Source organism: Apostichopus japonicus, chromosome 9 (assembly GCF_037975245.1).
Source record: "Apostichopus japonicus isolate 1M-3 chromosome 9, ASM3797524v1, whole genome shotgun sequence".
In the NCBI taxonomy this organism is placed as follows: Eukaryota; Metazoa; Echinodermata; class Holothuroidea; order Aspidochirotida; family Stichopodidae; genus Apostichopus; species Apostichopus japonicus.
In genome coordinates this window covers 24466028-24479629 of record NC_092569.1, presented here as the reverse complement: position 1 = coordinate 24479629, position 13602 = coordinate 24466028, and the positions used below count along the sequence as shown (strand labels likewise).

The window sequence follows — 13602 nt, the reverse complement described above, 5'->3', positions numbered from 1 at the left end:
CATAGTACACGTTAGTTCTACACCTCCATTCAACGAAGTATGGTAACATCGTAAACGAAGCTTGTAAGATAGGAAGCTTTGAGTGCGATATAGCGTTGAACGTAAACCTTGCTAGACACGCCCCTTCATGATAAATACACCGAACCCTACTGGAAATAAATTACGCTGGCGGTTGGGAGGGAGTTGAGTTTCTACTGTTCGAATATTGCCATTAGAGTCACACGTTAAGGGTACACATGTTGAAGCAGAAGAAAATAATTTGTTTATAAATTCCAGAAAATTTTAGTATGGGTTTGGTAAATTTGAAGCTGACTGTAATTCTAAATTCGGTGGCTTACGACATTCTATAATTTGAACAGAAAATTAACATTGTATTCTAAAGCAATTAATTGAGTTTCCTCTGCAAAATTATAATACCTTTCTAACAAATTTCTGAGGATATGTATTTGCTATAGACTTACTGCACCTATTTTTGCATCCAAATATCTCTTAAAAAAAACATATCTTAATACAAAACTGTTGATTTTACATTTGCGAATACTTTTGCAAAATTTGCATGCAATCTATTTAAAGTCTATTTGAGTTTGCATCATCCAATGAGAAGAGTTCGCGACACAATAACATATAGATCCTAGTCCTACACATTCCCCTAATTGTTCGATTATCTGTTTGGTACGGTAGTTACAATATTTTAATTTTACTTGTTTGAAATGTATTAAAAATAAATAAATAATGCTGACTGGAACATTTGTACACAATTGAAAAAGCAACGAAATGTATGGCTAGAACGCGATTAGGACCAGTGACCTCTGGAATATAAGGTCAGTCAAAATAAGCAAACAAATAGCTACATAGTGACTGCCACAAATATAGGCGTAGGAGCCTAATTTGATTTGGGGGTGGGGCTGTAACGGCTTGCCCGAAAAATATAAGCCTATGGCCACAAACAAAGGGCTGGATAACTCAGTTCTTAAAACACTAGGTTTGTAATTCAGAGTTCGAATTATGTTTGATGTTTGACGAGAGCGTCGACGACGATGATGACACTGATAGTGATAAATCTATTTCTATTTTCTTTTTTTCCGTCCAAAGATAAAACAAAACCCTTTATGTGTTAGGTGACCTACTCATCCAGGCTGTATAAAATAAGGAGAAATTCCCGAATTCTTCTGCGTCTTCATCTAATTTTGTTATGCTGAGGTTACGCAGTATTGGATAACATTCTCAAGCTAAGACTTAAAAATAATATTGTTATAAAATAGGCGCATAACGATGATATTCTAAATAGAGATCGCATTGGGAACCAAACAAACTATTGAAATCTATTCACGTACATTACAACAATATATTAATAAAGCTGTTCAAGATATATCTGCTATGGTGTCACCATACATATCGTACGCTATGTAGAAAGGAAGGGTTTAAATCAAAGAAACTTGAACAACTTGATTGCATGTATACAAATTATTTTTCAGCAGCCTTAATATGCCTTACTATATAAATATGTGTCTAAATATTTGTTTTAATTTTCGTAGAAGAACACTAAAATCTCCCATACTGGATTCGGCTTCAACGACCTCGCCTTACCACCTCCTAGCTGCTTACAGGTACATTTGACAACTTGTATTAAAATTCTTTGATTAAAAAGGCACGCCTTAGTCTTTTATGCAATACAAAAACATAATATAATGCATTCTAACACTCTGCACGATTTCACTGTTTAAAGTGCGATGCATGTACACAAATTCGTTCCTCATGATGGCTGGTATATATATATATATATATATATATATATATATATATATATATATATATATATATATATATATATATATATATATATATATATATATATATATACGGCTCTGTGGGTGAATATGTTAGCGGACCATGCTAATTAACTCAACGATCGGGTAAAAAGCAAAAACCCATGTTACAACTCCACAAGTTACCACTGAATACCAAGATGACATATAGTCACATGGTTACAGCAGAGCAGAGGACAATATTACAAATGTATAGTACACAAAACGTTGCTTCAAAATGTTTTGCTCATATATATATACGGACCAGCGGCGATTACTAAAACTACGTCTCAGCATTGTCATCATGGACTACTGCCCCTCATTGGAATGTTTTCTTCGTTTCCTTCGTTGTTTCCATTTCCCTCCTGATTTGTGAAAGGTCGTGCTCTCTTTTTGCTTGCTACTAAGACAACGACGACGACGGCGACGGCGACGACGACGACAATCCATATCAAATGTAGCCATGCTCTGTTGGAATCCTCTGTTGATAAAATACAATGAATCAGTTCCAGAAAATGTTTCACAATATATTTCGTTAAATTATAATAAAACGATATACATAGAATATAACGTTGTATATAGTTTTACCGATGATCCACAACAATGGGACTTGTCGATGGGGCGCGGGGTCGTTTCAGAAATCGCTGAAAACTGTAAACATTAGTTTTGGCTTTGCTGAATGCCGACAGAAAAAGTAAAATTGTTCTGTGCGATATCGTGAAAATCAATTGGTCGAGACTGATTGCTAAAAACATTGGCTAGTTCGTGGCCTGAAAAGGTTGCAGACCGATGGTTTACAATATTTAGTACGGTATATCACATCATATATCTTGTGGAAACATTCCGAATATCTAACAAATAATTTCTTGTACATGATACGGGTAAATATAATTTAAGACATCTAGGTTCAAGTGTTGCTACAGCCCTTTTATATGATTAGTGTTATAATAACGTTTTTATGGCTACTTATAGAGACATGATTTATAGTCTTAATATGCCTCGGAATAAACCATTTGACCTACAACTTTTAACTTTTTCTTCCGAAGGAGGAACCCCAGCCCCAACTTTTTCACATATCATTACTTTAAAAGAAGAGCATTTAATAAATTGCTGCACATTTCCAACTTGGTATAAGGTCATATTTGATCTTATTTGGTTTGGTAGTTTCCTTGTGTATGCAGTTATAAATTGGGGCTCTGTGGTCACACTGCGCGAATTATCAGTCTCTGCAATTACCAGTGATGGCGGGTTGTAATGATATTTTACTATCTAACTATCATTAAAAACAGTAAACGTATTTTTGATTCTCAGTTGTAAAATTATGTGTGATGCTATATATGTTTATTTTGCGCCTTTTGAACACGAATATAAAGCAAGCGGTTGGTAACTCACTGGCAAAATGTTAACACTGTCGTTATTACCATCATCATTATAATTTCACATACAATTATATTGTAAGTAATTAATAACTTTACAAAATTTAAAAGTCCATGCATGTGGGATCATCATTCACTTTGAACGTTCCTGAACATTTGAAGTAAGTTGAAAATATTACCGAACTATGAATGAGATTGTCTGCACACAGTGACAACCGAAAACTGCTTATGGAGATTCCGATTAAATAACCACGAATGTACAGGATTCAACTTTTAAAGCACGTTTTATAAAAAAAAAAGATAACTTCTGAAAGGAGAGAAAATTAGTCCATGAGCATTTCATTAGTTTTAAAGTAGTATATAAACCAAGAACTTGATTGATATTTTAAATTTATTCTTACCTACTTTGGTAGATTGTACAATACTGGTCACTTCACTTGGTAACGTGCTACCGCTGTTTGAAGTCGTCGGAACTTTCGGTTTAAATGGACACGCAAATAAAAAAGTATGTATTTATATGTGACAGGTAATTAAAGGCAAGAAACATTCTTATGGGTTGTACACACCATACATTACGAAGAATGAGAATTCGTTCTTTGTTGTGTTCGAGATGATCTAAATATACTAGTGGAAGTCGCTCTTATCAGGGGGGTGACTTCATGTCTAACAAAAGTGAATGATTTTACTCTTTCAGAGCTAATTTTACTCAGACCAGCTTATAGTGGTCACCCTGAACACTCTTTAAGATTAATTCCCATTACTTGTGAATAATATATTATAGGCAATATGTTTGCATTAAATGACTGTAGGCCTAACTGTTCGCGTAGGAGCACCAGCACCTTTTCACAACATTTCGGCAATTAAAGTTGACTATGTTGGCCGAACGGGTTTTTGATATTTCGAACCAGCATACAGACGTCTCTTAAAATGACACGATCCATTCATTGGTATATTCAAAGGATAAGTTTTAAAGTCTAAGAACTAATAAAGTAACTATACTTTCAATCAGCAGAAGTTCAATTTTTACCTTGTTTTGTTAGATTTCGCTTTACATGGACACGGAAATATAAACATTGTATATAAGCTTGAATGGCACATAAATACAAGTAACAATCATACGGGATGTACACACCATAATTTCGAGAAATGAGAATCCGTTCTTTGGTGTGTTCAAGATGATCATTACTGACTAAAGAAGTTAAAGTCACTCTTATCAAAGAATGACTTCATGTTTATTAATGTCTCACAAGAGTGCGTGATATCACTCTTCAGAGCTAAGTTTACTCAGAACAGCTTATAGTGATAACCCTGAACACTCTTAAAGTTTGAATTCTCATTACTTGCTTAAATTACGTGTTTTGGAGATCATTTTGTATTACTTTGTATGGTGTTATATTAATTCAGGCGATTCTTGGCACCATTCTGATCATGGATACACAGTTTATATGAACTTGACAATTACTCACCAATGACCAAAAAGTCAACACGCAAATCAACTTGGGATCCAATATCGAAAGGAAATGTGACTTGGTACGATTGTTGATGTTTGTACTGTACATTCCTGATAACAAGTGATCCATTTTGTAATATGTCGTATTCATTGCTTTTGTAACCAGATCCAGTTATATATCCGTCCTCCATTCTTATAAATGAATGATGGTACTCGTCAGTTTCATTAAACCAGTATACGTTCATGCCTTGATCGATGTTGCAACTAATGATGCCTTCTTTTCCGAGGTAGCCATGCTTGGGAGGTGCACAATGATTCTCTGCAAACACAAAGATTTGAAATTTTAGATGAGAAATACATTGAAATACGGTGAGAATACATCGTCGGTGACATCTTGAAATCTCATTATGTACCAATCACAGCTTTAATATAGATTAGGGTTCCAAGTAAGAAGCGAGGAAAACGGCAACGCTTATTGCAGAGCAAGTTAGAAATTCAGTTCTATGAAATTGGTAGGCACATCCGACATTTACTGCTTTTAAGTTGGCATCACAAAATGTGATATTGCACCAAGGATTGAATATGAGAGAAATCACGAACAGAAGAGGAGAAACGATTCATGAGATCCGTATAATCTACTTCTCACCGTTTCCCACAGCTGCTTAATCTGTTAATAGCTGTTCACATATATCTAAGATATTTCTTTATAAGTCAACGGCTCCGCCGAAGAGAAATGCAAAGAAAATAAATGCAGAACGAAGGCCTTTTTTCTTTTCGCCCCCCCCCCTTTTCTATGGTGACAGGAATGCAAACATAGGGATATAAGAAATCTAGGTGCAAGTGTTGCTACAGCCCTTTCATTTGATCAGTGTAATGATAACGTTTTTATGGCTACTTATACCAACAAAATTTACAGTCTTATTATGCCTCAGAATGAACCATTTGACCTACAACTTGTCACTTTTTCTTCCGGAGGAGGAACCCCAGCCCCAACTTCAACAAACATCATTACTTTAAAAGAAGAGCATTCAATAAACTGCTGCGCACTTCCAATTTCGGTATAAGGTCATATTTGATCTTACCTGGTTTGGTAGTTTCCGTTGTGTATGTAGTAGTGAATTGGGGCTCTGTGGTCTCACTGGGTGAATTATCAGTCTCTGCAATTATGAGCGATGGCGGATAGCGATGAGAATTTACTTTTGAACTAACATTAAAAACAGTATTTTTGATTCTCGGTTGTAAGTTTATGTGTGATGCTATGTTTATTTTGCGTGTTTTGAACACGAATATAAAGCAAACGGTTGGTAACTCACTGGCAACATTTTTACATTATAATTTCGCATACACTTTAGAAGTAGACGCCAAAGTAGGCAATATATATATATATATATATATATCTACACAGTGGTGTTTTTCACATTTTTGGCACAATTTTGGCACATTTTACAGATGAAGCTGTGAATATTGAGTTTGCTATTGTATAACACAATTTCAAGAGGGTTCAGTGTGGCACTACATATTTTCCCAGCTGGAGTGAAGCACTAACAAATATGCTCATATGTCAATATAGACAAATAACATTCATAAAGGATGTGCACGCATTTAACTTCAGCGAATTGAGAATTTACTCTCTATGGATCGCAACTTACTGAAGTGAAAGTCACTCTTACCAGAGAGTAACTTAAATGTCAATCAAGTTCTAAAAGGAATGAGTTCTTTCACTCGTCAGAGCTAAATTGGCACAGAACAGAAGTCTGGAATTTTCCAGGTTATAGTGGTCCTCCTGGACACTCTTGAAATTGAAGATTAGAATATATAACAAAAAAAGACACTATTAGTAAATACATTTACCTGTTCTTGAAATGTATATTGTACACAGCGTGAATTACTATATTTTAATCGTTTCTGGTTCTTACCTGGATTGGTAGCTGCCGTTCCATTGGACCAACAGTATGTAACTCCTGCCCCTTCAAACACATATAGATAAACAAAATGTTTTCATTCTTGACAGTTATTAAAACAAGTAACATTCATATGGAATGTTAAATTTACATTGCAAACAATGGAAAGTCCTTCTTTGGGAGTGTAAAGGATGATCAAATTTTTCTTGTACTGAAAGCCACTCTTATCAGAGAGGGAATTCATACCAATTTAGCTCTAAATGGATTTACAGCTTTCACTCTATCAGTTAAATTTGCTAGCATTTACTCTGTGGTGAGCAACTAAGTGCAAGGGTGTCTTCAATTGGTCGACAACTAAATCCTGTATTTTCGATTATTCGTTTATACTCTACTTTGGGAGTAGTGTATTTACTTTCAGATTATAGTGATTTATTTGTTAATTAATGTTCAATGATTTTGTATTTATATTACGGCGTTCTTGGTACTATTTAGCACACGGATATAAAGTATGAACTTCGTAAGCACTCACCTATGACAGCAAACGTGATTCTGTATTCCATTATTTGGTGTTCCCCGTCATATCGGATGACTTTATATTCCCGCTCATGATTGAGCTATACATTCTTAATGACAAGGGATCCATTTTGTGAAACGTCATATTCGTTACTATGGTAACCTTTTCCTGATTTAATTCCGTTCTCTAATCTAATAATTGATGTATACTCGATAGTATCATCATACCAATATACATCTCCATAACCTGGCTCGAAGTTACAATTAATTATGCCTTTTTTCCGCAGTAGCCATATTGTCTACCCCAGCAACCAGTCTCTGTAAAAAATGAAGACAAAATTTAATATATGAATAATATATGTATATATATATATATATATATATATATATATATATATATATATATATATATATATATATATATATATATATATATATATATATATATATATATATATATATATATATATTGTTACGAGGGCCCATTGTAGCCTTACGCTAGTCACTGCTAGTAAGGAACCTTATGTTATAATATAGAAAGTATTTGAAATTGCCTACGTGATAAATCAATATTTGAGAAATTAGGTCGGGTTACCGTGTCAGAATGTTATAATGCACGATTGTTCTGGTATATTCCTTATGATGACACGCTGGTCTCGGGTTAGCGTCGGTTTACGTGAAATCGCGTGTAAGCTGTGCACACATTTTCGTGGATTCTCTGGAATGTTCGCGAGATATGCAAAGGACTTCCAAGAATAGAGAAACTGGGTCGAGTTGTTACTCAGGTGTATCGAGAAAGATCTAGATGATTCTTGACCTGGCGAATCGTATAAAAACCCGCCCAGATCGGAGAGTTTCTCAGTTTCTGTACGAATACAAGTGACGACACATATTATACCATTCTACTATATATCGTCAGTGCTCAACTGCCAGTAGTTTCTGAAGGATTGAGATATCGATACCAAGATTGATTCTACACTTCCATTCAGAAGTTTGAAGAGGACTTTGCTGTGAATACAGTTTTTCAGTCTTTATTTCGGAGAAGGTGAAGAATTTCTGTCTCCGTTGAGGAAGTTCGTTACGCCAGGAGTTGGTGGCTATAAAGCTGATTTTGGACTGACTCTGGTAATATTTAGTCGGCGAGAAGTTCGACTTGTGCTTCACTCGATTGTGGCTGGAAGTCCGTCTTCTATTTTGGAGCATCGACGGAAAGAAGGTGACTGCTGTTTCTGGGATCGCGAGAAACTTCGTCGAGGACCAGTGATGTTCGCGGTACAGCGGACCGAGAATCGTCGTCATCAAGGTCGTGGCCGCGGAGGGATATCGCCGTTGGAAGAGACCAGCGTGTTTTGAAGTGTATCCTATCTTGTTAAGCTTGTGAGTAATTTTCTATATCTTTGTAATTACCATTTGTTGTTGTTGGTTCAAACTCCATTGTGCAATATACTTTACGTTCTTATTCAAATTCTCTAGACTCGTCAATTTGTCTTTTTCCCTTACGGAAATAAACCCAGGCTTGTGTCTCGTTAAACATTAATTATCGAGACCTCTCGCATTCCAACGTAACAATATATATATATATATATATATATATATATATATATATATATATATATATATATATATGTATATATATGTATATATATATATATATATATATATATATATATATGCGTGTGGGTGTGCGTGTGGGTGTGTGTGTCTATATAGTAAATTGTCAGGTCGACTGCAAATAACACTGTTCTTTTGTTATGTAGTTGGTACATATTTATATTGTTTCCTTGGTTTCATCAAACGAATTCACATATCATATCTTAGAAATAAATATATATTTAATGACTCATTCAGATCAGGACCAGAAGTAAGGATCAAGTGGGATAAGGTAACATATTAGAGCACGCTAGAAAATGCATGGATCTCCATTGAAATAGCAGGCCACCACGACAAACAAACATCAAAGTGTACCAAGGCACTTTTCTAAAGATCAAAAAGATCAGAAATATAAACAAGAAAAGAGCTTGTCTAAATATACTGTCATAATACATATGAATCATACCATGAACTCGCAATGCTTATCAATTGCAAGGTCACACAATGTCACTGTCAAGAAATACAGGGCGTTGTTTGTGGCAAATTTCTCTCCTTATTGGAACTCTGGGAGGCACTTTCTTGACAATTAAGCTGAAAACATGTTGTAACATATCTTTCAACTGCAGCAGAATTCAATAAAGAAAAAACTTACCCAACCCCTGGCTGTTTTTATTTTCGACGTTTTGCTTAAAATGACCATGTGAGCAAATATTTCTTTTATATGTGACAGATCAAGTCAATGTGACAACAATCAAGAGGCTTGCATTGCAATGTGCGTTATCTTTTTTTTTGTATTAAACGCTTTGGCAATGTTCCATATCAACACAAAGGGGGCATCTTCATCACGGGATAGAGGTACAACAAATTAATTACTCATACGAATATGAAAACAAAGTTGGGAAAGTCTCAGTTAAACCATTTAACAAAATAATTGTATGAATCGAAGTGGTTGTTCTGTATAGTGTCGTAAACTTATACAACCAAGACACTTCTTAACCTTGGTAGAATTAAATTACACTTGGAAATTAGTTTTTAATCACGAACTGATGAAGTGACTACTTTTCGTGTTAATTACTCATATGTTATCGGCATAATCAATAAAAACCAAGTTTGTTCCGCGGTTTGGATTTTCAACATTTATCACTAACTTGATTTTGTTTGTCTGTATAATGGAAACTCATTTGTCATAAACTCTACACCGAATCTTCAAAACGGCAATGAAATATGAGACTGTATTCATCACCTACCTAGCTTAAATTCCACGCGATGAACAGTTGAGATATTATTAGCATCAATTAAAATCACTGTGTAGATGGCTTTGTTTTCTTCAGTAACACGACGTATGACGAGAGATCCATTCTGTTTTACGCTGTACTTCTCGTTCTCGTAGCCCGGACCAGAGATGTGGGATCCTTCCAGTTGAATCAGGGGTTTATCCTGTTCCAAGTACCACGAAACCTTATTGAAATTTGGCTTAAAATGGCAAATTATATTTCCCTTTTCTCCAAAGAAGCCACTCTGTTGAGTTGGACAGTGTTCTGTTAGATATGAATAAGAAACCATTAACGGTCAGTCCCAGTTTTCTTGTTCCAAGTATAAGAAAGATAAACACATGGAGTTGTGATCTGGGTTGCTTGAAAACTGGGCAGTACAGGAACCATTACAAAACGTTTACGCTACAACTAAACACTGTTAGTGAAACGCTTTGGAAAGCTCCTACTATATCGAATAAAATAGCAGGGTTAAGGCAAAATGCATCGTTTCAATTTGTTCCAATATTGTATCATATTTTTAAGAATTGTCATTAAAACTTTTCAGGTTTAGAAGGGTGCACTCATTTTAATTATTTTATTTTGTAGCACATGCCATGGTACCGTCAAATAAGGCATTGCTCACATGTGTGTGCCTTTGCAGTAGTGTTAACATACCTACTGAATATGTTCTACGATATTACTGCCACATAAATAATTGAATTTCATCTCATATTAACAGTCGTATATAAACGCTCTAAACTTTGATTAGTTTACCTTGCTTACACGGTGAGTCGCGGTATATAAATTTAACTTTCAGAAAGGGGTTTTCTTGTTAACTTAAAAGCACAAATGGAGTTCAAATTACAAGTTCACATTTAATTAGCTGTTACCACTGATGAAAATGGGACATAAGTTACGGAACAGATTCCTCCCAGTTGAATGTGTAAAACCCGCGGGACATTAAATACTTTCTTTTCAATTAATATAACATCATGCATGGGTTACAGTTATCATAATTGTTTGTAACTTTGAAAGCATTTTCTAATATATTATCCCCACCTTTCCCTTTCCCCGGATTTTGATTTCACTATTGCCCTGCACTAAACATAAAATAAGGTAACCATAACTATATTTGTACAAAAAAGAACTTCAATGTAGTTTCAACATTTGAAGATTAGCGTATAAACACACGAGGTTTACTGTAAATACAGTTTACGTTATAGATTATGTTGAATTATGCAAGGCTGTTAAAGCTACATAAATTTTCTTTCTTAGCAATACCGTGTACGAAAATAAAGCAACAGGTTGGAATCTCACCTATGACAGAAAATAAAATCGAGAACTCTATGATATTCGTAGATTCAACTTTAACAGCGACGGTGTTATACTGCTGTTCATTTATGAAATCAATAGTTTTTATGACAAGGGATCCATTTTGTAATACGTCATATTTGCCACTATCGTAGCTTCGGCCACTTTTGGTATTATTCTCTAATACAATCAAAGGGTCTCGCGTGCTAGTTTCATCAAACCAAATTATCGTGTGAAAATTAGGTCTGAAGTAGCAGCTGATCATTCCTTCTTCCCCATAAAGACCACTCACTTGAGACGGACAATAGTTTTCTGTAATATGAAAGAAAGGAGCACACATTGTAATTCCATATTATGTAGGGAATATCGTTCGCTTGTACAGCATGACATGAATATTAAAATGAATATGTTCATAGAAATAGTAAAAGCAAGAAAAAAAAGAACAATTTGTGGACAGTATACAATTCGAGACACATGAACGAATTCAATACACGATCTTGAAAAACATAAATATGAATATTCTGACCAGTTTGCGCCATAACAAGAAAATACACACACAGATCGAACCCTGGACCTTCAGGTGACAGACCTAAATCGGCAACACCTAAACCGAAATGATTATAGTAGTGTGAATACCTATTACATGCTTTCTATAATTGTCAGTGTTACAATTGTACAGAGTGCACCGATCTGACAATGTACACAGAATTACCATTTTTTTGAGGCAAGCCAAGCACAACGGTCACAAGGCCATGGTTCGATTCCTATACCTTAGCTTTGTGAGTCCTAAAAGAATGAACCCATTTCTGAAGTAGAAGTTTGGCTGACATGGTGATTGTAATGAGTTGGAAAATCCAGAACAGTGAAAAACTTCCAACCCCCACTGGGATTCGAACGATATATAATGAGTTGACAAATCCAGAACAGGGAATATATATATATATATATATATATATATATATATATATATATATATATATATATATATATATATATATATATATATCACATAATATACTTAACTAAACTATCATCATACTGCTACTCGGAGTTTCACGTGTACGGCTCGCGCACCGATCATCAGTTGCCTAATGATCGGTGCGCGAGCCGTACACGTGAAACTCCGAGTAACAGTATGATGATAGTTTAGTTAAGTATATTATGTGATATTCTAGCTCTGCCTTGGCATAGAGCACTCTTTGTGAATATTGACCAACATTCTATGTGATATATATATATATATATATATATATATATATATATATATATATATATATATATATATATTTATATAAAGTGCACATTAGGTGCCCATTGCATATTGAAAATTGCTACCTTAGAGGGACAGTAACGTTAGGGGAACATTTTCGTGTTCCCCTAATGTTTAAGGGTATATTCATTCTGTTATGAGGGCTTCGGTGTACAGGTAATTAGTACCCATTGATCGTGGATGCTGCCCTCTACACCCCTTTATTTTGATTGGACGATTATACATCTGAATGGATATTTATAGCTTGGCAAATTTTGTAGTAGTATATGTGACCTGTGCAAAATTTAGCTATTAGGGACCCATCAAGATATATCTCGTTTATTTTATCGTCCTATCGGTATATGTTTTACTATCGATGCTCTTTTAATGCTGGTAAAACTGACCAATGGAACTGTGACCTTGAAAGTCACAATTTCGATCCCTATCCCTTTCGGTGATACATATACTGATATCCATGTTCATATTGACGCAGTTTCTTTTGGTATACAAACCTTGTGACGTCATCACCGCGCAATGTCGCTAAGTGTAATGTAAAGCTCATATGGACGTGTGTACAGGTAAACGTGTTGTCCGTATGGCCGCAAGTTTTCACACTATATGCAAGCAAGAACGGTAAACCTAACTTTTGTTCGCGAATCGGCGCGGTATCCATGTTGCACTATCAAAATGAGAGCCGTCGAGATTGACTTTGGAAGCCTAGGTAATACCGTAATACTTTCTTGCAATTGCTAGATATTAATTCCTTTACGAAATGCTTTATTGACTAGCCTAGAATTAGTAATAGTATAAAGTAGACCTCAGTTCCCTGTGCAGCTGGCTGATTACCAATCACAATTTGTGCAAAATGTGATCATATGTATTGTGTTTCTGTAACATTGAAAAAGGCTTAGGGAACATAGGCTGTGATGGGGGAGGGAAAGGATGTATGATTGATGAATTGCTGACCAATGTCATTGAATATGCTAGACATGGATCTTCCATCTAGCCAAATGGATTAAAGCCATATCCGTCAAGATAGTCACAAGTCTGCCCCCCACCTCCACTCACACAACCCCAACATTTTACTCCCTATGCACACTAGTGGTTCAACAATAGAGCCAAGAGTTTACTGAATAAAATCCGTGGCAAAAAAA

The 13602-nt window shown here is 35.2% G+C and overlaps 2 protein-coding genes across 10 annotated transcripts in view; both read right to left on the bottom strand.

Moving 5' to 3' along the window:
• The window catches only part of LOC139973273 (cell adhesion molecule CEACAM5-like), a 178505-nt gene that overhangs the window by 153770 nt on the left and 11133 nt on the right, over positions 1-13602 (bottom strand). For 6 of the 8 annotated variants that reach the window (XM_071979837.1, XM_071979833.1, XM_071979829.1 and 3 more), the window contains 2 exons: positions 11206-11511; positions 9883-10173 (listed from right to left, as the gene is read on the bottom strand). The exons of 1 other annotated variant lie outside the window; for it this stretch is intronic. In XM_071979837.1, the coding sequence (XP_071835938.1) occupies positions 9883-10173; positions 11206-11511 (597 nt within the window). The remainder of the gene's footprint in view (positions 1-9882; positions 10174-11205; positions 11512-13602) is intronic. One more of the 8 variants, XM_071979835.1, reaches the window with a different exon arrangement.
• LOC139973274 (uncharacterized) lies at positions 825-7312 on the bottom strand. 2 transcript variants are annotated; one of them, XM_071979839.1, is made up of 6 exons: positions 7062-7312; positions 6548-6598; positions 5714-5788; positions 4648-4950; positions 3583-3654; positions 825-2286 (listed from the first exon to the last, which is right to left on the bottom strand). In XM_071979839.1, exons 1-6 carry the CDS (start codon positions 7090-7092, stop codon positions 2108-2110), a joined length of 711 nt encoding a protein of 236 aa, XP_071835940.1. In that variant the 5' UTR covers positions 7093-7312; the 3' UTR covers positions 825-2107. The 2 variants fall into 2 exon arrangements, with proteins under 2 accessions (XP_071835940.1, XP_071835939.1); XM_071979838.1 differs by lacking the exon at positions 825-2286 and adding an exon at positions 2697-3031.

What these genes read in the sequence shown, in the direction of transcription:
- LOC139973274 (XM_071979838.1), bottom strand. Translation starts at nt 7,092, where the DNA reads ATGGAATACAGAATCACGTTTGCTGTCATAG. An exon ending in AACGGCAGCTACCAATCCAG is followed by an intron (nt 5,789 to 6,547) that starts GTAAGAACCAGA and finishes TCATAATTGCAG; the next exon opens with AGACTGATAATTCACCCAGT. An exon ending in TGTACAATCTACCAAAGTAG is followed by an intron (nt 3,032 to 3,582) that starts GTAAGAATAAAT and finishes TGGTAATTGCAG; the next exon opens with AGACTGATAATTCGCGCAGT.